Source organism: Grampus griseus (genome assembly GCF_964374135.1).
Source record: "Grampus griseus genome assembly, chromosome: 10".
Taxonomy (NCBI): Eukaryota; Metazoa; Chordata; class Mammalia; order Artiodactyla; family Delphinidae; genus Grampus; species Grampus griseus.
Window position 1 is genome coordinate 96,887,305 of NC_139004.1, and position 26,782 is coordinate 96,914,086.

Genomic DNA, 26,782 nt, shown 5'->3' on the forward strand with positions numbered 1-26,782 from the left:
TCGGGGTCTTCCCTCAGAGCGTGAATGGAGGGATGAGAGGGCAGGAGACAGGACAAGCTGAGGGCAGGTCAACTCCTGGGCTGTGATCCCGGCCTTCAGGGTCCCTGTGAGTGAGCGACGGGACAGGGGAGGACTCCCCATCCAGAGACATCACCCCCTGGCCGCAACACAGAGCTTACTGTAGAGCCCACAAAATCTAAGAGAGAGAGAGAGAATTGGAGAAAGTCAGAGGCCGCCCGGCACTGGGGCTCCGTCAGCCACTCCTCAGGGCAAAGCTGGGCAGAGGGGTGAGCTGCCCAGGTTCTGAAACGCAGCCAGCCCTGACTAGCTGGAAGGCCTTGAGCCAGTCATTCCACCTCTCTGAGCCCCAATTTCCTCATCTGTAAAATGAACATAGCCTACTTCTTCACAGAGTGATTCTGAGGGGTTAAAAAGATGTAAATAATGCCAGCCGAGGGCTTTGCACAGTGTTTGGCACATAGTAAATAGTGGAAATGACACCAAAGTAGAGCTTACTTTTCTTCCAGAGGTCTTTGGCTCAGAACTGAATGGTGAGGCTCACACACCTTGAGTTCCCAATGAGGGAAGGAAATCCCCAGATGCTGAAGGAAGGCAAACTGGGGCTCCCTTATGTCACTTTTAACACTGAGCTGTTAGGGCGCTTTGGGGAGGAAGGAGAGGACACTGAGTGGGCCAACCTCACACTAGTCACAACCCCAAACTTCTTTGGAAAGGCCACGTGGCTGTCTTAGTCTTGCACTTTTGGAAGCTGCCACCAGAGGGCAGGCTCCGACCTCACACCAAAACCATAGAAACCACCAGGTGCCAGTGTCTCCAGGGACAGGAGCCTCAAAGACGGACAGCTTAGCAGCCCAGGAGGGCCCTGAAAAGGGGACTGGCAGCAGGGAAGAGCCTGGCCTTTGGACTTGGACCTCAAATCCTGGCTCCACCACTTAGGTAACCTTGGGCAAGTCACTGGACCTGTCCAGACCTCGGCTTTCTCATTTATAAAATGGTGGTTATGATGCCTGCCTGATGGGGAGCTGTGAGGAGTGACAGCTTTCGCTGAGCATTCACCACTGCCCCGTTATAGGCACAGTCTTTCTTCCTTGCAGGACAGCCCTGTTAGGTGGTACCATTCTCACCACCCTCGTTTTTTGGGTTTTTTTTTTTCCTTTATTTTTCTTTCAGTTTTATTGAGATATAATTGACATACAGTACTACAGAAGTTGGAGGTGTAGAGCAGAATGACTTATATTTTGTGAAAGTATTAGCAAACAATTTTTTCTAATTTAATAAACACTTTATATAGCAGTTGGTAACCTCCATTTAAAACATGTTAAATTTACCAAACGTAACATTACCTGAAATGGGCTGTGAAACCCTCAGTATTATTTGGTGCTCTGAAACTTTTTACATAAACCACAGTTGGGGGAGTGCTGATTCATGAGACAAATTCTGCTCTTTTCTTCTTTCTCTTACTCCACTGTCACCTCCAAGACATGTTAGACTGGAGGCTGAGCTCTCCCTGCCATCGGGAGGCAGAGGAGGCGGCCTCACGGAGAACAGGGACTGGGACAAGGGTCGGCAATAGATGCCTCAAAGACGTGAAACATCTGACTTGGATTAGGAGGCTTCTCAGGAGGATGAAATGAAAGGGTTGTTCTGAAGCCGGAGCGCCTCTCCCCATCCCTTGTCCCATCTTACGATGACAGTTCTGAGGGGTTGGTCTGGAATACGCATAGATGGTGGGGACTGGGGGACAGTGCAGGCCTGGACTGGGCTCAGGTGGGGTGAGTCAGGTAGAGTCTGGGTGTCAGTGCTTAGCACTGGTCAGGTGTCCTTCCAGTCATCTGGTGTGCCTGTTTGTATCCAAGTCCAGTTGTACTTGGAAGAGGATGGAGACTGTGGACCACTCCATAGATCAGGCCTCTGAGTATCCTCGGGGGATAAAAAGGACGTGAGTCTTACTCTTTTTTTTTTTTCACCACCCTCATTTTAGGCAGTGCAGGAAACTGAGGCTCAAAGAGGTGAATTCATTCCTTAGCTCAACCTGCTTCCAACACAGACAACCTGCCTTCACAGTCCAAGGGTATTCACACCACAATACTAGAGTAACTCCTGCCAAATGAGATAATAACCCTCACTATCCCCATTTTACAGATAAGAGGCTCCAAGAGATGAATGTAATTAAAGGAAAGTGATGAACATACATCCAGCACACGCTAAGAGCTCAAGGAAGGGTGAGACGACGAAATCCGATTTCCCATGGCAGAAAACGGGCACCCAGACAGACGGGGTGTCTCCCCTTTCTCTAGGGGCAGCATGGGCCCCTGGGTCAGAGGACTGACCTTCCTTTAGAGAGCAATCTGGAATTATCACTACAATTGTGAGTGTGCAATTCCACTTCTGGAAAGACACCAAGAAAACAGAAGGCAAGGACAAAGATGGTCACTGTAGCATTGCCAGTAACAGTAAAAACCTGGGAACCTCCCTAACAGCCCCTACAAGGAGAACAGTTAAGAAACTATAATTCCTTCGTCTTATGTAATGCTAGGCATTGGATAAAAAGGACAAGATGGTTCTCCACAAAATGATAAAGATCTTTAAGACGTGCTCTAGAGTTGAGCACAAAAAGCCATCTGAGGAGGGATTTGTTTTGGACGATGCCTCTCCCATATTAGCACATAACACTACCACATATTTCACAAAGGGACATACATAGATACACAGATAAGCATCTGATAACTGGTAATCCCTGAGACTCTGGCCTTAGGTGTCAATTTTTTCTTTATTGTATATTAATGTTACCTGATACATACGAAAGTTTATGTGTACTATACTAGGTATAAAGCATACTGCACCAAACATCTGTGGGCTCACCATGCAAGTACTTAACTCGCCAATAGTTTGTACACACCCACCTGTCCCCCACCTCATGTCCTTGCTTCCCTACTTCCATCCCAGCTACAGAGAACCACCATGATACCTTTTGTATTGATCATTTCTTTGCTTTTTTAAAAAATACGCAGTATTACCACATATATATATATATATATTTAAACTGTATTTAGCATAGTGTTACTTAGTTTGTTAACTCAAAAAAATTATCTCACTGTCGTCTTCTGGAATTCTATTTTTTCCCCTCTCTCTCAATATTATGTTTCCAGGATGTATCCATTCATTCCATTACATATAACACGTTCATTCATTTCCACAGTTGTAAACAATTCTGTGATGTGAATGTATCACCATATATTTATCCATCCTCCTGTCAATGGCCATTTAGGTAGTTTTTAGTGTTTGCTATTTTGCAACTGCAGCCAAGAGCATTCATACATTTCTCCTGGGTTTATACTCATGGGAGGGTTTGCTGGGTCAGGCGTGCCAATGTTCGGATTTGAGGGATAACCTCCAACTGTCTCCCAGGAAGTCGGCCTCTCTGTTAAGGTTTCCACCTTGTGCTTCACTTGACTTTGAAGGTGCCCCGCCTGGCGGGGCCGGCCTCGCCCACCTCCGCACCCCGCGACTGCCAGCCACCCACCCGGAAGCGTGCGCCCGCTCACCTTTGTTCTCCTGCTTGAGCTCCTCCTGCAGCAGGTCCGTTTGCCGGTTGCCCAGCACGAAGGCAAGGAAGGAGAGGATGAGGGCGTTGAGGATGCCGATGATGGCCAGGATGTACGCCCAGCGCACCGAACAGTCCCCCAGGGAGTACTTCCCGGTCTTGGCCCCACACATGTCCCGGATCGTCTCGGCGTCCCAGCCGTCGGGGAAGATCATGCAGCCCAGCACAAGGCACAGAGCTGAGGGGGCGCCAGGCCGAGCCCACCGCCAGGGTCAGGAAGGAAGAGAGAAGGGGAAGATTACTTCCCAGAGCCTGAGGACCACCAGGAGGCCCCCTGAGGCTGGGCCCCGCTCCCCCGCACCTCCCATCAACCCAAGAGCTTATGAACCACCTCCTGTGGATCCAGAAACTCTACACCCTGGGAGGGCCTCATGCCTTGGGGAGCGAAACTTTCCAAAACACAATGCCACCTCCTGCCCCCATCAAATCAGCTCCTCCTCCGGGAAGGCTTCCTGGAAATAGGAGAAAATAGCAAACCAGGGTCACCTCCTTCAGCTCCCTTTAGCGTCTTGGCCATGCTTACCCTCTCCCACCCTCACCATTCTTTATTTTTTATTTTTGTCATTTACTCAACAAATTTTTATTGAGAGCCATTTTCCGGGCTCAGTAGGCCACCTCCAGCTGAGACCTTCCCCTCCTGGCAGAGAGTTTATGACTATGTCCACTGGCTTTATGTTGCCTTTTTTAGTGCCTGACAGTCCGCCAGTTACTGTTACTGTGTCTGAGACCTGAGGTCACCACAAGGCTCAGGTTGGGGCAGAGGGGCCCTTGACCCCCCGCCAGGCCCACAGGTGCTTAACCTGGGTTTTAGATGACAGTGATGACAAAGTGGGCGGTCAGTTCTGCCCACTGTCTAGGAGGCACATCTCGTTCGTTGCCAGGATGGGGAGGGGGACACCTGGCTTTGCCATCTCTTTCCCTCATCTACCGTACGAGGAAGTGCTCCCCACAGCACAGACTCTTCCCTGCCTCGAGTTCTGCCTCCTCTGGCCTCACTCCGACCTTCTAACAGGACAGTCCTTCCACACTCCCCTAGGGTGTGCTCCTTATACTGACACAGGGCGCCCCTGACAGCACTGTGATCTTACACACTCAAACACACACACACACACACACACACACACACACACACACGTTGGAGCAGGCCCTCCTCCCCTCTCCAAAGCGCTCGCCTTCTCCAAGACAATTCTTAGCTCAAGTGAAAGACACCTCTAATAAATGGCTGGGGAAAAGAGCTCGTGGCAAAGGGAATGGCAAATGCAAAAAGGCCCTGAGGCAAGAATGAGCTTGGTGAGTTAAAGAATTCAACAAGTTTGAAGATGCCCTTTAGATACCCAAATGGAGAAGGAAACTCAGGGAGAAATCAGGGCTGGGGATATAAATGTGGGAGCTGTGGGCATGTAAATCCCTAGGACGGGACGTTATGGAAACTGAAGAGAAGGCCCAGGACGGAGCCCAGGGGCGCTCTAGCAATTATGGGGTGGGAAGAGAGGAGGAGCCTACGGAGAGGGCTTGACCCAGCCACCTTCCCATATTTCCCTAACACTCTTCAGGACCCTCCAGGACCCTCCAGGACCCGGGAGAGGGGAGGAGGGTCAAATGCCAAGGATGGGGGAGTGGGAGACGAGGCGCCTAAGTTCTTCACATCTGCAGGGTCCTTTGAGGAGGGCGGGGGAGGCTGCACTCCCACCTCCCCATCCTCGGCCCTGAATCTCCAGCTTGAGGCAGGGGTGAGGAAAGAGCCTGGGAGGGGCAAAACCCACCCAGTCCCTCCTCCTCTCCCCGTACAGTGTTTCCTCTCCTGCCCAGAGCATCCCCGTCACCATGGAAACCGCAGCAGTAGCCTGCAGGTGGTCCTCCTCCCTCTGCAAGCTCAGCGTTCAGAGAGGTTTTCTCCCGGAGCTCTGCGCCTGCACGTTTTCTCTGTCTCGCTGCCTCATCACTTACGTGTCTCTCTAGTCGTGTGTCTCCATTCCTTTCTCTTCTCCACCCTTTTCATCTTTTTTTGCCTCTCTCTCCACACCCCTCCCCCTCTCTCTCCAGCTAGTCTATACAGTGCTTAATCCTCAGTCTTAACCCTCCCTCTTCCCTTCTCTCCTTAGATCTCAGCATCTGACATTCATTCAGCACCCCTCCTCTTCTCTCTGCCTTTTCTTGCTTGTCTTCCTTCCCTTTATCTATCCCCTCGCCCTTTCCTCTCTCTGCCTCTCCCTTCATATATTCCACAAATAAATTCTGAGTGTCTTCTATGTGTCAGGCACTATGCAGGGTGCTGGGGACACTGCCAGTCACGGTTTCTTGTCCTCAGGAGCGGAGGTGTGTGGAGACGAATCAAATCAAATCAACACACAAATAGAATATTTATACATGTCAGGGAGCGACTGGAAGGAGACCCAGGATGACAGGGCACTCAGAGAAGGCGTTGGGGCGGAGGGGGGGGGACCTCTCTCTCCATCTCTCACTCACTCTCTCTGCCTCCTTTACTCTGCAGTGTTTTAGGTGGTGGCTATGGGGCCCCAGAGGCTGCTCTAGGAACTACAAACACCCAGCAGTAAAGCAAGTGGAGAAAAGCCAATCAGACAGGTTTCCTGAGACCTGGGGCAGGAGAGGAAGAGACCTCTAGGGACAGCATAGACCAGGTAGGTGATCAAGAGGCTCAACGATCAGGAGGTGGAATAACTAGAGACAAGGCAGCCTTCAGCATCCCTGTGTGCTGGAAGAGGAAACCATGGCTGAGGTCTCTGGAGTCCAAGTTCAAGTCTCTTGGAAATAATGAGCTGGCTGAAGAGCCACCTGCTATAAGGCATAGACACAGGTGCAGGGTGCAGGGTGGGGTAAGTGGGGTGCATTGTGGGATGTACAGCATCACCCCTAGCTTCTACCCACCACCCACAGTCATAGTGATAAAAAAAAAAAGTCTCAAGCCACTGTCAAATGTCCCCTTGGGGGCAAAGATGTCCCTGGTTGAGAACCGCTGGTCTAGGGGAAGGGGCCTTCGGATGGGGCACCGATATCCAGTCACCCTAGAGTCTGCTGACTTCCCAAGCAGCCAGGTGGTGTTGGACAAATTTAAGATTAATAATATAATAACGATAACATATCGTTATAATATAATAACGATAACAAATAGTATTGAGTGCTTAACCATATGCCAGGGTGTGAAGCTCCTAACATGCATGATCTCATTTAATCCTATAACTAACCTGAGGCTCAGAAGAACTAAGTCGTATCGTATCCATGTCACACAGCTAGGAGGTGGCGGGCTCTGTATTCAAACCCAGACAGGTCTTTACTGAATGTTTCTCTCTGAATAGACTCACTTTTTCTTTGGCCGTGCCACGCGGCTTGTGGGATCTTAGTTCCCCAACCAACCAGGGACTGAACCCAGGCCCTCAGCAGTAAAAGCGGAGTTCCAACTACTGGACCGCCAGGGAATTCCACAGACTCACTTTTTAACTGAGAGGCATTTACTGTAAAAGTAAGCTTTATATCACCATCAAAGAAAACGAAACCAGGATCATTTACCATAGATAGAAGGCAACTATAACCATAAGTACAGTAAAAACAAAACATTGTTCTTAGGTTCTAGCTGGATGCTTTTACCTGTCAAATGATCTGAGACACCTCAGAGCACCTTAAAAAGGAAGGAAATCCTGACACATGCTACAACGTGGAGGAATCTGGAGGACATTATGCTAAATTATATGAGCCAGTCACAAAAGGTCAAATATTGTATGATTCCACGTATAGGAGGAACCAAGAGCAGTCAGATTCCTAGAGGCGGAAAGTAGAATGCTGGTTGTCAGGGACTGGGGGCGGGGCATGGGGAGTTAGTGTTTAATGGGGACAGCGTTCTGCATGTGAAAAGAGTTGTGGGGACAGATGGTGAGGGTGGTTGCACAACAGGGTGAATGTTCTTAATGGCACAGAACTGGACATCTAAGAATGGGTAAAATGGTAAATTTTATGTTATGTGTACTTTACCAAAAAAAAAAAAAAAAAAGAGAAAGAGGAAGGAAGGGAGGGAGGAAAGGGAACACAGAAAATGACACGACGTATTTTCCTCATGGATGTATATGTAAATGCACACAAAAAGATCAGGAAAAATAGAAATTACGTTCATAATAAGGGTGGCCTCTGGGCAGGGAGTGGGTGGGGACTTCAGCCTGTTTGTAATGCTTCAGCTTTTCACGGAGTGAATGTATTCATGTATTACTCATAAAATTAAAAAAAACATAATTTAAAATATTGGTTTTTCAAAGAATATACATACGTAAGCTTGCATGTCTATAAACATTTCTGGAAGAATACAGAAGCAACTTAATGATGGGAACCTCTGAAACACTGCCTGGGGTGGAGGAGGAAAGGAGGGAGACACTTTTTATTCTCTGCCCTCCTGTACTGTTGGAAAGTGTTTAACATTTGCATATATTACTTTTATGATAAAAATGATAATATTATGTCCAGTCCTTTGCCACCTATGTCTGGCCATGAAATCCTCTTACACTTTTAAAATATAATTAAGCAACTAAAGGAAAGTTAAAAGGAAAAACAATACTTGAGTTTGGGGAATGAACCCAGGATGAGACTAAAAAAGTGATGAAGTTAAGAGAAAATATACAATATACGTGGGTGCTTGTGTCCTTTAAAGCTTGTGGTGTAAATGTGTCTTTATGTAAAGCTTTTTAATTATGCATTTTATGCTTAGCTATTTTAATAGAGTTTCATTATGACACCATGACACTATCCTCAAGGGACATACACTGAGCCGATCACTCCTAAAGGGAGGGCTTTGTTTATGCTCAGCTGTCCCCTCCATGCCTGATGCACCCCAGCTGCTACCCATTACTAGGGGGTCAGATTGGATGTCCCCCAGGGCTTTCTGTCCCTGAGCAGACTCCAAAGAGGCTTGATATGGACTGAACTGTGTCCCCATAAAAGTCATATTTTGAAGCCGTAACCTCCAATGTGAGAGTATTTGTGGAAGGGGCCTTGGGGAGGTAATTAGGGTTAGATGAGGTCATGAGAGTGAGGCCCCATGATGGGATTAGTGCTCTTATAAGAAGAGATACCAGAGAGCTTGCTCTCTCCCTGCACCTGCCACCTGACGACACAGCAAGAAGGTGGCCGTCTGCAAGCCAAGAAGAGGACTCTCACCAGAACCAGACCATGCTGGTCTGGAATTCTAGGTCTTGGAATTCTAGTTTCCTGAACTATGGGAAAATAAATGTAAGCCACCCAGGCTATGGTATTTTGTTATGGCAGCTACACGCAACAACTTGGATGCCCCTTAGAGTCATAACATTGGGGGAAAATGTGACTTCATTTATATAACATTCACACTGATAACCCTGCTTACTTCTAAGGAGGGGACTGAGGAGCCAAGGATAGGACAGGATGGAGACCTTGCACTGCTAACCTGCTACAACTTTTGAATTCAGGACCACGTGAGTAAGTTACCTACTGAAACCTTAAGGCAGGTGGGAGTTGATCACTAATAAGTGACTATGGCCAGAGATTTTTTCACTCACTTGGAATGAAATAATTAAAGCAACAAAGGACTGCAATGCACAAGCCAAATGGAGCTCACAGAAATAATGAATTAATCACCAAAAAACCCATAAAACTGAAAATCTCTAGACCCCTTTTGACTGAGCTTGCCAATTTCTAGGAATTTATTCTAAGAAAATGCTCAAGGATCTGCTCTAAGATTTAGCTATGAGGATGTCTATCACATCTTTATTTGCAAGAAAGAGAAGAAGGAAGAGAGCAGGAAAAGAAGGGAGGAAGAGAGGGAGAAATAATAAAAGAAGGAAGGAAGGAAAGAAGCAACTAATTATCCAACAACACAGGAATATTCTTTCATACCATGGAATACTACTCCCCTATTAAACTATACTGAGGAAGATTTAATGATACAGAAAATACTTATGATATGTTAGGTTTCAAAAGGATGTGAAAAATAATGTACAATATAATTTCATTTTGGGAAGAAATACTTACATAGTTATAGCAAATAGTTATATAAAATTTACCACATCAGGAACTATGCTAAGTATCTTACACACATTACTTCATTTAATCCCCACAACACTCTGTGGAGTAGGTACTATTATTTTCTTCTTTTTACAGTTGAGGACACAGAGGCACAGAGAGGTCATCCAAGTTATCCAAAGTCACACAGCTGGTAAGTTACAGAACCAGGATCTGAACCCAGACAGTCTGGCTCCAGAGCCTGCTCATAACCAGTACTCCATACTGTTACGACTTCAGACCAACAGTTAAGTTGACTGTTTCTGGGAAAGTGAGATTATGTGTGTAATCTTGGTCATCTACATTCTCCAATCTTTGTACAAAGAACAATGATAATTTTACGAAGCTGTAAAAAGTCCTAGAAAAGGTGAGATATACAGAAGCAGTATAGCACAGAATGCACGGATGGCTGCTCGTATCCTGTATCTTCTATCAGTCCCTTCCTCACATTTAGGAAGGTTTTTCTAGAAGGAACCAGGCTGACTTGGGGGCTGAGAGAAGCCCGGAGAAGGACCTGTGTCGGCACCACGACCACAGCTTTCCAAGGGAGCGCCTCCCCAGGCCTGGTGCACTAGGGGGCTGTAGGGAGACACCCCACACACACACACCCTAAGAAGGAGGTTGTCCTCATGTCCCTCCCACCAGCTCTGTCCTGCCTCCCAGGGCAGGGGCTTATTGTACAAGGGAGACCAGACCTCTCCTAACAGTCAACCCCGCCCGCTGGATTTGAAGATCCAGGCCCAATCTTAGTGCCTCCATTAGCTGGGGAGCTCGGAGGGGACGGGACTCTCGTGCCTGGGCTCCCTACACCCCATCCAGCACCCAGATTACGGGAACACCCTGACTCCTCCATTTCCCTCACCCCCAGTCCAGTCCACTTGCAAGGCCGACTGTCTTGACCTCCAAAAATATCTCGGACTGACCTCTTTTCTCCATCTCCCCTGCCACCATCTGTCCAAGCTGCCATGATCTCCCTCCTGGAAGCCCGCAGTGGCCTCCTAACTAGTTTCTCTGCTTTCATCCTGGCCCCATCATCTGTTCTCCACTCAGCATCCAGAGTGAGCCGTCGAAAGCAGATGGTGCCACTCCCCTGCTCAATACCCTTCAAAAGCTTCCCACTACACTCAGGGTAAACCCTGACGCCTGGTCCTGGCCTGTGTGACCCACAGGCTCACCCCACTTTCCCCCACGCCATTGGGCCTCTCGATCCGTACACTCCAGCCACCCTGGGCCTCCCTTCTAACCCTAACCCTAACAACATTTCTAGTTCAGCGCCCCCTGGAGGGCTTGGCACTGACTGTTCCCTCTCCCTGGGACACTTCCTCCAAGCCATTCAGTCCCCGGCTCGTGGTTCCTGATCTTGAGAAGACTACTGTTTAGTAGGGGGACTGTTAGGAACACAAATAATTGTATCTGTTGTCACAGATGCTGTTATGGAGAGATGGGACGCCCATCACTTTGTGTGGTAATTATTTGGGAACAGTATTTACTCCACCAGCCCTGGGCCCAGCCTGCATGGAGCCCACACACAGCCTCTTGACAACCTTTGAATGCGCTGCATCCCCCGCTACCCTGGCTCGGCTCTGCCACACTCATCTCAAGGGCTCGGTCAGAAAGCTCCCGCCGCTCTCCCCGCATCCTGCCTCACTCCTCCAGTCTGGCCCAGGCCCACCACGCAGGCGGCTCCGTCCCTTCCACGTCCCTCTGGCTCCTCCAGGCAGCCGTCCTTTCTCAAGGCTGTCCTTCTCAGTTTCCCTGTTGCTAATCTGAGCAGCTGCTCTGGCGCCTCTCTCCAAGCCGCCTTTTCTGGCTCCTCCTCGACCTGCATCTTAAAGGTTGGTGTTTCGAGGCTGTCTCCTCTTTTCCCTCTACACGCTCTCCCCGGGCAATTTCACCCACACTCAGACTGACATCTAACATCTCCAGCTGAGACCTCTTTCCTCCGTTCGAGGCCAGATAGTCAACAGCTGGTCAGAGCCCTCCTACTGTGGGTCTCATAGGGACCGCAAATTCAGCATTTCCCAGACTGAGCGGATCTCCCTGCTGTGTCCTTTGGGAATGTCATTCCAAGACCAAATCGTTCAACGAGAGGACCCTGCGTCACCTGCAAGGCCTGCCTGTCCTCACCCCACTCCACACACACACACCTACTGGGATCCTAAATAGGTCTCCAGTTTTCTCCTCCTCCTGTGCCCCGGCCTCAGCCCCTCTCACCTGGACCACTGCCACTGCTTTCCCCCCAGGCTCCTGGTCTCCCATCAGGCCTCCATCAGTCCCTTCCCTGCAGCAACTGCCCAAGTCACTTTTCTTTTCCTTTTTTAAAAATTTATTTATTTTTGGCTGCACTGGGTCTTCGTTGCTGCTCGCAGGCTTTCTCTAGTTGCCGTGAGCGGGCTTCTCATTGTGGTGGCTTCTCTTGTTGCGGAGCACGGGCTCTAGGCATGCGGGCTTCAGTAGTTGTGACGTGTGGGCTCAGTAGTTGCGGCTCACGGGCTCTAGAGTGCAGGCTCAGTAGTTGTGGCGCACGGGCTTAGTTGCTCCGTGGCATGTGGGATCGTCCCGGACCAGGGCTCGAACCCGTGTCCCCTGCATTGGCAGGCGGATTCTTAACCACTGCGCCACCAGGGAAGTCCCCAAGTCATCTTTCTAAACCCACATCTGGCCCTGGTCATTCCCATGCCTACAAGTAATTGCCCATAACCTAAGAATAAGACCCCAGACTTCAAGGCCCAACTTTCAGAGCTCCCCTGCTTTTCCAGGTGTATTTCCCAGTTCTCCCCACTTTTCAACCTTTCCTCCCTGGTTGTAGCACAGACCATGGAATGTTGGAACCAAAGGGTTATGACGAAAGTCACACGACAGCTAATAACAATTGCTGTTTGGCAAATTGGGTTTCCTTTGTGCCAGGGTGTGTACACACATTCTCAATCAATCCTTTAACTGCCCCATGAGCTAGTTACTATTATGGTCCCCATTTTATAGAGGAGGAAACTTAGAGTCAGAAATTGTATAACCTTCCAAAGGACACTTAGTTGGTAATGCCACACTCAGGATTCAAATTCAGGTTGGCTGACTGCTGAACGTGCTGCCTCCAAAGGAGCGGGTGGTGGAGCTAGGACTTAAATCAGAGCTTATCATTCAGGGACTTCCCTGGCGGTCCAGTGGTTAAGACTCCACGCTCCCAATGCAGGGAGCACAGGTTCGATCCCTAGTCAGGGAACTAAGAGCCCATAGGCCGCACTGCACGGCCAAAAAAAAAGAAAAGAAAAGAGCTCATCATTCATTCATTCAATAGACACTTATTAAGCACCTACTATGTGCCAATCCAGACTCCTGATCCAGGGCTCTCCTTATGCCATTAAACGGCTCTGGGATAAAAGGTTGATAATGATGAATAACATGAAATGGAATGAAAAGAATAAGACAAAAATAAGAGGCTGTCAGAATAAGAACAGTTCAGCCCTCATCCTCTCGACACCTCCAGCCCATCCTCTCTACCAACAACCAGATCTATGATTCCCCCCCGCCCCCACTCAAAACACTCCAAGGCCATTCTAGGTATTATACTACACTCAGGAGGCATATAGGAGGGAACTGATGATGTGCTTACGTTGAGAAAAAACAAATTTCACCATGAGGAAAACATCCATAGACAAAGTCAAAAGATAAACTGGGAGACAATATTTGTAACATATCACAAAGAGCTAGCTCTTTTAATTTATAAAGAGTTCTTACAAATCAGAGGAAAAATACCATTAGCTTGGTAGAAAAATATTTCTGAACTGACAGTTTACAGAAAACATACAGGTACACCTTGGAGATATTGCGGGTGCAGTTCCAGACCTCCACAATAAAGCAAATATCACAATAAAGCGAATGACACAAATTTTTTTTTGGCTTCCCAGTGCATATAAAAGTTATGTTTACACTACACTATAGCCTATTAAGTGTGCAATAGCATTATGTCTAAAAAAATGTACAAACTTAAAATACTTTATAGCTAAAAAAATGCCAAAACAATTACAAAGATCACTGATCACAGATCACCCATAACAAATATAACAATGAAAAAGTATGAAATATTGTGAGAATTACCAAAATGTGACACAGAGACACAAAGTGTAGCAAATGCTATTTGGAAAAATGGCACCGATAGACTTGCTCAACACAGGGTTGCCTCAAACCTTCAATTTGTTTAAAAAAAAAAAAAAAGGCAATATCTGTGAGGTGTACTAAAGTGAATTGCAATAAAATAAGGTCGGCCTGTGTATATAAAAGATGCTCGGCCTCATTCATAAAAGAAAGACAAATTACTATCATAACAGAGTACTTTTTCCCATCAGTTTGGCAAAAATAAAATATTTGATAACACAGTTGGCAAGAATGCGGGGAAACAGGTACCCTCGTACATTGTTGCTGGAAATGTAACTCTGCATAACTTCCACGGAGGGGACCTGACTGGATCTGTCAAAATTGTAAACATAAAGACCATTTAATCCAGCAATTCCACTCTAGGTCTTTATGTTATCCTTATACTTACATATGTATCAAATTATATACATCATCCACTGAAACACTGCGATAGCAAGATATTGTAAATAACTTAAATATTGATGACATAAAAGATGACACATCCACTCAAAAGTATATTATGCAGCTCTTAAGAAAAAAGCAGCTCTCTGTACATTGATCTGGAACAATCTCCAAGATGTGTTGTTGAATTTAAAAAGCAAGACAAACCAAGTGTTTAGTATGCTACCATTTGTGGTGGTTTATAAATATGTCCACAACTTTTTAAATATACTTCCTTTCAAGAGGAGGAGCTGAATTCTCCTCCCCTTGAATGTGGGCTGGATTTAGTAACTCACTTCTAACAATAGAGTGTGGCAGAAGTGGTCTGTGATATCTGAGATTAGAACATAAAAGGCATTTGCTACGACAAAGGAGGCAAGAATGTACAATGGAGAAAAGACAGTCTCTTCAGCAAGGGGTGCTGGGAAAACTGGACCACTGCATATAAGTTAGTGACATTAGAACACTCCCTCACAGCATACACAAAAATAAACTCAAAATGGCTTAAAGACCTATATATAAGACACGACACCATAAAATCTTAGAAGAGAACATAGGCAAAAGGTTCTCTGACATAAGTCATAGCAATATTTCTTAGATCAGTCTCCCAAGGCAAAAGAAACCATCAACAGAATGAAAAGACAACCTACAGAATGGGAGAAAGTATTTGCAAACCATGTAACTGACAAGGGGTTAATATCCAAAATATATAAACAGCTCATACAACTCAATAGCAAAGGAACCAAATAATCCAATTTTAAAATGGGTGGAACACATAAATAGACATTTCTCTGAAAAAAGACATACAGATGGCCAACAGGCATGTGAAAAGACGCTCAACATCACTAATTATTAGAGAAATGCAAATCAAAACTACAATGAGGTACCACCTCACACTGGTCAGAACGGCCATCATTAAAAAGTCCACAAACAACAAATGCTGGAGAGGGTGTGGAGAAAAGGGAACCCTCCTACACTGTTGGTGGGAATGTAAATTGTTGCAGCCACTACAGAGAACTGTACAGAGATTCCTTAAAAAAGAAAAAATAGAGGGCTTCCCTGGTGGCGCAGTGGTTGAGAGTCTGCCTGCCGATGCAGGGGACACGGGTTCGTGCCCCAGTCCGGGAAGATCCCACATGCCGCGGAGCGGCTGGGTCCGTGAGCCATGGCCGCTGAGCTTGCGCGTCCAGAGCCTGTGCTCCGCAACGGGAGAGGCCGCAACAGTGAGAGGCCCGCGTACCGCAAAAAAAAAGAAAAAGAAAAAAAAAGAAAAAATAGAGCCACCATATGATCGAGCAATTCCACTCCTGGACATATATCCAGAAAAGATGAAAAAGATGTGGTATATATATGCAATGGAATATTACTCAGCCATAAAAAAGAATGAAATATTGCCATTTGCAGCAACATGGATGGACCTAGAGAATATAATACAAAGTGAAGGAAGTCAGACAGAGAAAGACAAATATTATATGATATCACTTACATGTGGAATCTAAAAATAATACAAATGAATCTATATACAAAACAGAAACAGACTCACAACTAGAAAAACAATTTATGGTTACCAAAGGGGAAAGGGAGGGGGGGAGAGGGATAAATTAGGAGTATGGGATTAACGGATAGAAACTACTACAATACATAAAATAGATAAGCAACAAGGATTTACTGTATAACACAGGAAACTATATTCAATATCTTTTAATAACCTACAATCTGAGAAATATATGTATATAACTCATTTTGTTGTACATGTGAAACTAACACAATATTGTAAATCAACTATACTTCAATAAAAAAAAAAAAAGGCAGTGGGATGGCCAAAACAATCATGAAAAAGAACAAAGTTGGAGGACTCACACTTCCTGATTTGAAAACTCACTACAAAGCAACAGTAATCAAGACAGACTGTTACTGGCATAAGGATAGACATACAGATCAATGGAACAGAAGTGAAAGTCCAGAAATTAACCCATGGTCAATTGATTTTTGGCAAGGGTGCCAAGACCATTCAGTTGAGAAAGAACACTGTTTTCAATAAACGGTGCAGGGACAACTGGAGAGCCACATTCAAAAGAATGAAGTTGAACTCTTACTTTACACCATATACAAAAATTAACTCAAATGGATGAGAGCCCTAAGTGTAAAAACTAAAACTATAAAACGCTGAGAGGAAAACAGAGGTAAATTTTTGTAACCTTGGGTTTGTAAATGGATTCTTAGAAATGGCATCAAAAGCACAAGCAACAACAACAACAACAAAAAGATAAACTGCACTTTGTGTAAATTTAAAACTTTTGTGCTTCAAAGAACACCATCAAGAAAGTGAAAAGACAGCCATAGAACGGAAGAAAATATTTGCAAATCATATATCTGATAAGGGACTTATAACAAGAGTATAAAGAACTCTTACAACTCAATAGTAAAAAGAAAAATAATCCAATTTTTAAATGGGCAAAGGGGAAGGGAATGAGGGGAGGAAAGAAATAGGTGAGACAGATTAAAAGGTACAAACTCCCAGTTGCAAAATAAATGAGTCGTGGCTATGAAGTGTACAGTGTAGGGAGTACAGTCAATAAATATATGTTTATATGGTAACATACAGTAACTAGACTCATCATGGTGATCATTTTGAAATATATAGAAATATCAAATCACTGTGTTGTATGATAGGAACTAACAGTGTTTATGATAGGAACTAACAGTGTTGTAGGTCAATTATACTTCAAAAAAAAAAAAGAAAAAGAGAACAGACTTGTGGTTACCAGAGGTGGGGGTGGGGGGAGAGACAACTGGATGAAGGTGGTCAAAAAGTACAAACTTCCAGTTATAAGGTAAATAAGTGCTAGGGATGTCATGTACAGCATCAAAAATATAATTACCACCTCCGTATGTTATATATGAAAGCTGTTAAGAGAGTAAATCCTCAGAGTTCTCATCACATACAAAAATTTTCTATTTCTTTAATTTTGTATCTATATAAGATGATGGATGTTCACTAAGCCAAATTATGCTGTACACCTGAAACTTATACAGTGCTGTATGTCAACTGTATCTCTATAAAACTGGAAGAAAAAAATGGGCAAAGGATCTGAATAGGTGTTTCTCCAAAGAAGGTATATAAATGGCCAACAAGCGCCTGAAAAGATGCTTAACATCACTAATCATTAGGGAAATGGAAATCAAAACCACGAGTTACCAGTTCACACCCAGGAGGATGGCTGTAATCCAAAAGTCAGATAATAACATAAGTGTTGATGAGGATATGACTAAGCACCTTCACACACTGCCGGTGGGAAAGTAAAATGGTACTGCCCCTTTGGAGTACAATCTGGCAGTTCTTCAAAACGTTAGAGTTGCCACCTGAGCCAGCAATTAGACTCTCGGGAATATATCCAAGGGAAATGAAAACATGTGTCCACACAAAAACTTGTACACAAGCGTTCACAGCAACATTATTCATAATAGCCAAAAGGTGGAGACAATCCAAGTGGCCATCAGCTGATGACTGGATAAACAAAATGCAGTATATCCATACAATGGAATATTATTCAGCTGTAAAAAGGAATGAAGTATTGACCCATGCTGCAACATGAATGAACCTTGAAAACATTATTCTAAGTGAAAGATGCCAATCACAAAGACCACATATTATATGGTTCCGTGTATACAAAATGTCCAGAACAGGCTTAATAGACAGAAAGTAGGTTAGTGGCTGCTTAGAGGACAGAGAAGATGGGCATGGTAGGCTTAAGGGGAGACAGCGAAAGGATAGATATAAGGCGTCTTGAGGTTATGTAAATATCTTAAAATTGATTGTGGTAATGGTTACACAACTCTGTAAATATACTAAAAACTACTGAATTGTACACTTTATATGTGTGAATTGTGTGGCATATGATTTAAATCTCAATAAAGCTATTACCAAAGAAGCGGGGGGTGGGCATCATACCTTCTTATTGCTCTCTCTCAGAGCACTCATTCTGAGGTCTCCTCCAGCCGACCCCAGCTAAGGTCTTGGGTGCAACTTCATGAGACACCTCAAGCCAGAACTACCCATCTAAGCACTCCCAAATTCCTGTGACTCACAGAAACAGAGATAATAAATGCTTGTTGCTTTCAGCCACTAAGTGTTGGGGTAATCTGCTATGCAGCCATAGATAACTAATATACCATTTATTTTTTTAAAATATAGTTTGAATTTGCTTGTATATTTATGGGATTTCTTGGAAAGGATACTCAAGAAATGGTAAAAGTGGTTGCCCCTGGGAGGAGACTTCTGGGAGGGTCACTGAGAAATGAGAGCAGGGAGGAGACTTACATCTGATTAAACACCATCTTATCTTTTGAACTTTGTTTCACGTGCATGTATTAACTTTTCCGAAAAGTAAGTGGAAGTCTGGAAGAATTTTTAAAGATTAAAAAAAAAAAAGTCAACAACTATCTGCTGCTTATAGATAAAGTCTAAACTCCTGACCATGGCTTAGAAAGCATCCGCAATCCAGCCCCTCTCCACCTTCCCAGTCTCAGCTCTCACCTCCCCTTGTGCTAATTGTTCGTGGTGCCCAAAACACACCAGGCTATTTCCCTCCTCCACACCTTCAATCATACTGTCTCTTCTGCCTGGTTCCCCTTCTCATCCTTTAAGACTCAGCTCAAATGCTGTTACTTTTTGGAAGACTTCTCTGGCTGTCCTTAATGTGTCAGAAGTGTGTGCCCCCAAGATACCCTTGCATGATTCAATCATTTCATATGTCATCCCATAGTGTGATGATCCAATTTCTTTCCTGCCTCTCCCATTAGACTATGAGCTTCCGGGGAGCGAGGACTCTTACTCAGGATTGCCTGAGCCTAGCATAGCCTGACACACAGAGGAGGCTGTCAGTAAAGGACTGATGTGAGAAAGAAAGGAAGGGAATAGGGAGAGAAGGAGCAAAGCAAAAAAATGCAAGAAGGGAGGGAGGGAAGGAAAGTGGAAGGCAGGAAAGAAGGAAGGAAGGGGGAATTGGGGGAGCAAGGAAATGAGGGAGGGAAGAGTGGGAGGAAAAAAAAAAAGGAGTGGGAGGAAAGAAATTCCCCCAATGTGCTCAGCAGTCTCATCACATTCAACAGAGACTCACTGGATGAATAAAATCCCAAACCAAATCTGAAACATAAGCCAAGGAAGCGGGGAGGGATGTGGATGCATATTCTAGGCTGTAGTGACACTGCTGCTCCTACCTCAGAGACCGCTGATGATTTAGGACACACATCTGGGAGGCTGGAAGATGCTCACCTCTGGCGCACCAACCAGCCCCTGCTGCCACCTCCACCATCAGTCTCCCCCCAGCTCCCACTATATCTCACACGTGCTGTTTGCCACAGTGATTCTAGCACTGGGCAGTGCCTGACACATAGTAGGCTCTCGACACTGAATAAATGTGGTCAGAATCACCTCCCTTCTGTGGATAGAGGAGTCTCACTTTGTGAGCATGGCCTTGTCTCTTCTCTCTGGGACTCAGTTTCGTTATCTGTACAACAAGGGAGTTGAGCCAGCTGATTGGTAAGACCCTTCCCAGCTGACGGTCTATGACTTCTTAAGGCCTTTGATCATCTCAGCAAGTCCAAAGTCTTTCACCTGAGTAGCAAGGACCCCTCACAAGCTACTCTTCACTCAGACTATGTCACAAGAATAACAGTGACCATTTACTGATTGTTCACACTGTATACCAGGAACCACACTCAGCATTTCAGCCCCATGGTTTCATTTCTTTCTTTCCATCACCTCTGAAGTAGGTACAATAATCACCTCCATTTTACAGATAAGGGAACTGAGGCTCAGAGAGGAAACCCACTTATCCAAGGGACACAGCTGGGAAGTGGCAAAGTGGGAATTCTAAGTCCTCCACCACTTCCCCACACTGCCCCCTCGGACCCTCGACCAGGCTTCCAGTCTGAGTCTCTACTCCAGCCAGCAACCTCCCCTTGGCTAACCTCACTCAGCCCACAGGTAAACACTGAGTACATACACCTGACAGTTGTAACTTGTAATCTGTGTATTCACGTCCTGTGTTTCAGTTCAGGGCTAAAAAACAGGTTCTAGATCCATTTAGACTCATGTGAAGTTTCAGCTCCTTCTTTCACTAGATGTGTGACCTTTGGACAAGTCATTTTAACAGATGAACAGTAAATGACATAACGAATGTGAAAGTGTCTAGCACCCGAAAATGGGAAAGACCAGGTAAAGAGTAGCAGAGATATCCTGAGAAGCCTTGAAAACCTGACCCCTGGGACTTCCCTGTTGGCGCAGTGGTTAAGAATCCTCCTGCCAATGCAGGGGACACGGGTCTGAGCCCTGGTCCGGGAGGATCCCACGTGCCGCGGAGCAACTAAGCCCGTGCACCACAACTACTGAGCCCGCATGCCACAACTACTGACGCATACACGCCTAGAGCCCATGTTCCTCAACAAGAGAAGCCACCGCAATGAGAAGCCCGTGCACCGCAACGAAGAGTAGCCCCCGCTCGCCACAACTAGCAGAAGCCCACACACAACAACAAAGACCAAACACAGCCAAAAATTAATTAATTTTTTTAAAAAAGGAAAGCTGACCCCTAACTCCACAAAGAGCCACCTGAGTCTCCCAGCCTACTTAGCATTCGACTCTTCTGGCAAATTCATCCTGTCTCTATTCCCATCCTGAATGTTCCTTTATAAATCCTTGGGCTTTCTAGTTAGACAGACTGAGTTACAATTCTGGCTCCACCACTTACCCCCTGTATGACCTTGGACAAATGACTCTTTCAGAGGCTCAGTGTTCTCATCTATGAAATACTCATAGTGGTACCTACCCCATAGGATTTTTGTGAGGATTCAATGACAGTATGCATGTAAATGTTTAGCATATGGTCAAGCATATAGTAAAGGCTCAGAAAATGTTAACTATTTTTTTCCTGATTATTAACAGTGGTAGTAGCTTCGAACCGCCTGCTGATTAAATCCAAATTTTTTGACCCAGTACTCAGAGCCTTGCACACTGTAGCCCCATCATTCCTTCCTGGCCTCTTTCACTGCTGCTCCCCTACGTGGATGCCACACTCAAGCCAGATGTGGCCCTCTCCCCTCTGTGTCTCTCCGTCCATGATCTTCCTCTCCATTCAGAATGCTCTCTCGCAACTCACATCTGTCCACACCCAGCCCCACTCAAGCTTCACCTCCCAACTAAGGCGGTATCCTCCTCAATTGCCCTGGGCTTCCACAGCACCTAAAGCTGAGCACGTATTAGTGCTCAGACTGTCCAGGATGAGGCCTCTGTCTGCACTTGTCTAACCCACAGTAGCCCTCTTCCAGTGGTGACACCTGATTTCCCTTTGTGGGAATTTATCTTTCTCCCCTATCAGTTCACGTGTCCCAGGAATGGGTATGTGGCCGAGACCTTAGACAGTCACACTGATTAATTAAGAGGTAGACACTTGACCAAAGCTAGACAATCAGAATCAGCCCTGGAACTTTTGCTGGAACCATTGAATAAAAGCTCTTTTTTATTCCACAGGCATCGCTAAGCTGAAGCAATGTAAATTCAGAGCTGCTGGTAGCCTTACTTATAACCTTCAAGAGAGAAGTGAATTTAAAAGTGAGCCAACACAGAAGAACCAGGAAATGGAGATTGACTGATTTTTTTTAATATTTATTTATTTATTTGGCGGCACTGGCACTCGGGATATTCGTTGCTGCATGCAAACTCTTAGTTGCAGCATGTGGGATCTAGTTCCCGACCAGGGATCAAACCCAGGCCCCCTGCATAGATAGGGTGTGCGGAGTCTTAGCCACTGGACCACCAGGGAAGTCCCAAGAGACTGATTTTTTTTTTGGAGTATAATTGCTTTACAATGTTGTGTTAGTTTCTGCTTTATAACAAAGTGAATCAGCTATATGTATACATATATCCCCATATCCCCTCCCTCTTGCCTCTCCCTCCCACCCTCCCTATCCCACCCCTCTAAGTGGTCACACAGCACCGAGCTGATCTCCCTGTGCGATGCAGCTGCTTCCCACTAGCTAGCTATTTTACATTTGGTAGTGTATATATGTCGATGCTACTGAGAGACTGATTTTTAATGACGTTATTTGAGCATCTGGATCCATCCGTGCCTGAAGCCAGTGCTCTTGACTTTTAATGTGTGTGAGCCAAAAACACTACCCTCTTTACCTTATTTTATTTTATTTTTTTTTTTCCAGTACGCGGGCCTCTCACTGTTGTGGCCTCTCCCGTTGCGGAGCACAGGCTCCGGACACGCAGGCTCCGCGGCCATGGCTCATGGGCCCAGCCGCTCTGCAGCATGTGGGATCTTCCCAGACCAGGGCACGAACCCGTGTCCCCTGCATCTGCAGGCAGACTCTCAACCACTGCGCCACCAGGGAAGCCCTTTATCTTATTTTAATTTACTTAAGTCAGCTTGAGTTGGGTTTCTGTCACTTTTCACTGAAAGACTGCTGACCAGTATAGTGATTCACCTAGATGGTAAGCTTCCTGAGAGCAGGGATTGCCCACATGCTGCATGGCATGGCCAATAAGCAGCTTGAGTAAATGTTCACTTGAACAAGAACCATACAACAGGCATTCTCTCTTTTTTTTTTTTTTTTTCTGTCTGCACTGCATGGCATGCCGGATCTTAGTTTCCCAACCAGGGATCAAACCTGTGCCCCCTGCAGTGGACGCACAGAGTCTTAACCACTGGACCACCAGGGAAGTCCTTCTAATTTTATCTGATACAAATAAGGCCCTCTGCTTCTCTGCAGTTTCTCTGAGGATGACTGATTTCTCACTTTCTGAGTGGAATGATCTTGGTGAAAGAGTTATTCTAGGAACCCCACAGGCCTGAAAGAGATACTTTAAATCCACTAATCTGACTGATTAGTCCCCCACTGTACAGATGAGAAAACTGAGATTTAAGCTAAAAAGTGGTTGCTTAACACTACATGGTGAGTCACAGGCAGAATTAACTAAGACAACCCTCCCCCACCAGCGCAATCCCATGACTTGCAGTCTAGTGCTCTGGCCTCTGCCCCTTTCTTTTTTTTTTTTATAAATTTATTTATTTTTATTTATTTATTTTTGGCTGCGTTGGGTCTTTGTTGCTGCGCTTGGGCTTTCTCTAGTTGCGGTGAGTAGGGGCTACTCTTCATTGTGGTGCGCAGGCTTCTTATTGAAGTGGCTTCTCTGGTTGCGGAGCACGGGCTGTAGGTGCACGGGCTCAGTAGTTGTGGCACGTGGGCTCAGTAGTTGTGGCGCACGTGTTTAGTTGCTCCACGGCATGTGGGATCTTCCCAGACCAGGGCTCAAACCCGTGTCCCCTGAATTGGCAGGCAGATCCTTAACCATTGTGCCACCAGGGAAGCCCCTGACCTCTGCCCTTTATTAAGCAAAGTAAGTCAGTCACTTAGCCAGAGCTCAGAAATCTCTAAGTAAAATACAATGAACTGCTCAACTCTGATAACTGCCCTTAGGGGTGGGGCGAAACACAAGGGAAAGAGCACTGGACCAGGAGTCATGACTAGTTTACTCTATTACTGGCTGTGTGACTTTGGGTAAGACCTTTATGTCTCTAGGCTCAGTTTCCTCTCTCTATAATGGGGGTGGAGGAAGGCAGGGTTTGAAGGAGCTGATTCCTAAGATCCCTGAAATTCTATATTTACATGAGGGTTGTTGAATAGTTCATCAAATCCCCAAGATTAAACCCACATGGATTACAGAGAATTGGATGGATTACAGCGAACTGGAAGGCCAAGAGGTCAGTAACCCATCTGCAGACTACAAATCAAGGTTCAGGATATGGGAGTTCCAGCTGAGCGTATATTCTTTCCAGCTCGCCTTTTAAGAGTAGAATGGAAATCACCTTCTGGGTACTGATAAATATGGAGATATGCCCCACATCCTACAGTTCTCCTTCCTCACTTTCTCCAAAATCTTAAAAGACCTCCATCTAAGTCAATTGGAGCAAGCCCACTAGAATGTCCACACTGAATAAATGCTGCCTTCTGCAAGGTAGTCCTTTTGGGAGTTTGAACAATCTTCCAACGGGCCAGAAATTCCTCCCAGCATTTGTAACAGTCCTCTTGGGGAAGCAAACCAGCCTCATGATTTTGCCTTCACACCTTGGCTTTCATCTCAAGTGACAGTTCTCATCTTGACCACCCATTGTGTTTTCTTCTTTTTTAATTTTTTAAATTAATTTATTTATTTGGTTGTGCTGAGTCTTAGTTGCAGCAGGCGGGCTCCTTAGTTGTGGCTGGTGTGCTCCTTAGTTGTGGCATGCGAACTCTTAGTTGCAGCACGCATGTGGGATCTAGTTCCCTGACCAGGGATTGAACCCGGGTCCCTTGCATCAGGAGCGCGGAGTCTTAATCACTGTGCCACCACGGAACTCCCATCCATTGTGTTTTCTACACTTGGCCATTTCCAAAAATCATAGTCCTCCTTTAAAAAATGGAGGTTTGGGACTTCCCTGGTGGTGCAGTGGTTAAGAATCCGCCTGCCAATGAGGGGGACACGGGTTCGATCCCCGGTCCGGGAAGATCCCACATGCCGCTGAGCAACTAAGCCTGTGCACCACAACTACTGAGCCCGCGTGCCGCAACTACTGAAGCCCACGCGCCTAGAGCCCGTGCTCCACAACAAGAGAAGCCACCGCAATGAGAAGCCCGTGCACCGCAACAAAGAGTAGCCCCCGCTCACCGCAACTAGAGAAAGTCCGTGCGCAGCAACGAAGACCCAATGCAGCCAAAAATAAATAAATTATTTAATTTTAAAAAAAATAGAGGTTTCCCCTCAAGGACGACGTTCAAGAGTATACACACCACAATCCAAAGACAATTTCCTACAATGTTTTGAGGAGTGGAACCATCAGCAAGTGACAGAACAGCTTCTTCACAGCTTCTTTGAAGGGGCTGACACTTGTTGAATATCCTGAGGTGCTTATTTTGAAAAACCACCTCTGCTGCATGATCATCACATTTTCCCTTCTCTTTCTCAACCCTGGAAGGCTCTAAACGTTTTCCTTCACCAGCCTTCATCGGTCCTCCTCCTCCATCCCTGCCATCCCCTGGCCCAACTGTCCTCAGCCCAACTCTCTTCCGTGCCTGCAATTAGGCAAATGCCCAAGTTGCTGAATCTTCAAAAATCTGTCTTCGATTGAAAGGTAGGCAGTGATGGGGGACTCTAATGGATCCTGGAAAACTGTCTCAGCAGTTCTTACTCCCAAAAGGCCCTTCTCTGGTTTTTAGGGCAAGGCATCTGTCTTAACCAAACATTTCAGAGGGTCCCAGAGACTCATTCCCGCTAGGCATGGCACCAGAACCCTTCCTGCCTTGGTGGGGGTGGGAGGCTGGAGACCTGCTCTCCAGAGGCCCATGTTGCCAGGTGTTGTCAACCACCTACACTTCGAACATTGGACAGACACTACAGACAGCCTTCTCTTAACACCACCCTCCATCTTTTCCCAACTTTATAGTTTATAAATTACTCTTTCATGAGTTCTTGGACTCTTCTCCACTGTTTTACAGATGAGGAAACTGAGCCTCAGAGAAGTAAAGTGAAACATCCAAATTGATAACGTTAGCAAGTTAAAGGTCACTGTCAGATCTCTTGATTCCCCATCTCATTTTTTTGTTTTTAATTTTTTAGGTCACGCCGTGTGGCATGAGGGATCTTAGTTCCCCTACCAGGGATCAAACCCGTGCCCCCTGCATTGGGAGTACAGAATCTTAACCACTGGACCACCAGGGAAGTCCCTCATGCTTTTTTCAATGCAACAGAAATTGCTCACACCTAGAGTAACTCCTCATTCAGATAGTTATTTCCCTTAAGAGTCAAGGGTCTCTTTCTCAGAGACCCTCAGAAACTCAGACATAATGCTCATCCATCAATAAACGCAATCTGCCCACATCCAAGCACACAGACCTACAGACCCAGTTCTAAGGCTATGCCCTCTGCCCCAAGGTGTCTCTCTCATAGAATCCCCTCCCCACTGGCTGCTTAGAGTCAGCGAAGGAGGTGTGTCTTTAGACAGAGGAGCAGAATCTGTCTCTGACTCCTCCAAGAAGGGGTCCTGGAGGAAGCCCCTTCCTCAGCGTCTGTTCTAGAAGTCCCACCCCCCCCCCTCCCCTACCTGCCAAGAGCTGCATCCAGGCGCAGATCTTGTAGACCGTGGCCGTGTTGCAGAAGAAGAAAAGAGCAAAGCAGGTGATGCAGCCGAGGATCAGCACCATGGAGAGCAGCACGAAGAAGGCGGCCGCCTTGAAGGCGCCGGACGGGATAGTGCTGAAGTCGGTGAACGAGCCGCGGCAGGTGAGCTCGCGGCCCGCCAGCCCGCTGCCCACACAGTAGTGGAAGAGGCCGAAGTAACCAGGCTTGGGGGTGCTCACGCTGTCGCCCACCCAGTAGGGCTGGATGAAGACCACCACGTTGATGATGGCGAAGCAGATGGTGAAGATGGCCCATAGCACACCGATGGCCCGCGAGTTCCGCATGTAGTGCTCGTGGTAGAGCTTGGAGGCCTCCTGCGAGGGCAGCAT

At 46.2% G+C, this 26,782-nt stretch overlaps 1 protein-coding gene across 1 annotated transcript; it reads right to left on the reverse strand.

Annotated features, from left to right (window-relative positions):
* Positions 1-95: 95 nt before the first annotated feature.
* LHFPL4 (LHFPL tetraspan subfamily member 4) lies at positions 96-26,782 on the reverse strand (the record flags this gene model as incomplete). Its single annotated transcript, XM_082664470.1, has 3 exons — positions 96-196; positions 3,567-3,803; positions 26,377-26,782. 3 exons carry the CDS (start codon positions 26,780-26,782, stop codon positions 96-98), a joined length of 744 nt encoding a protein of 247 aa, XP_082520596.1.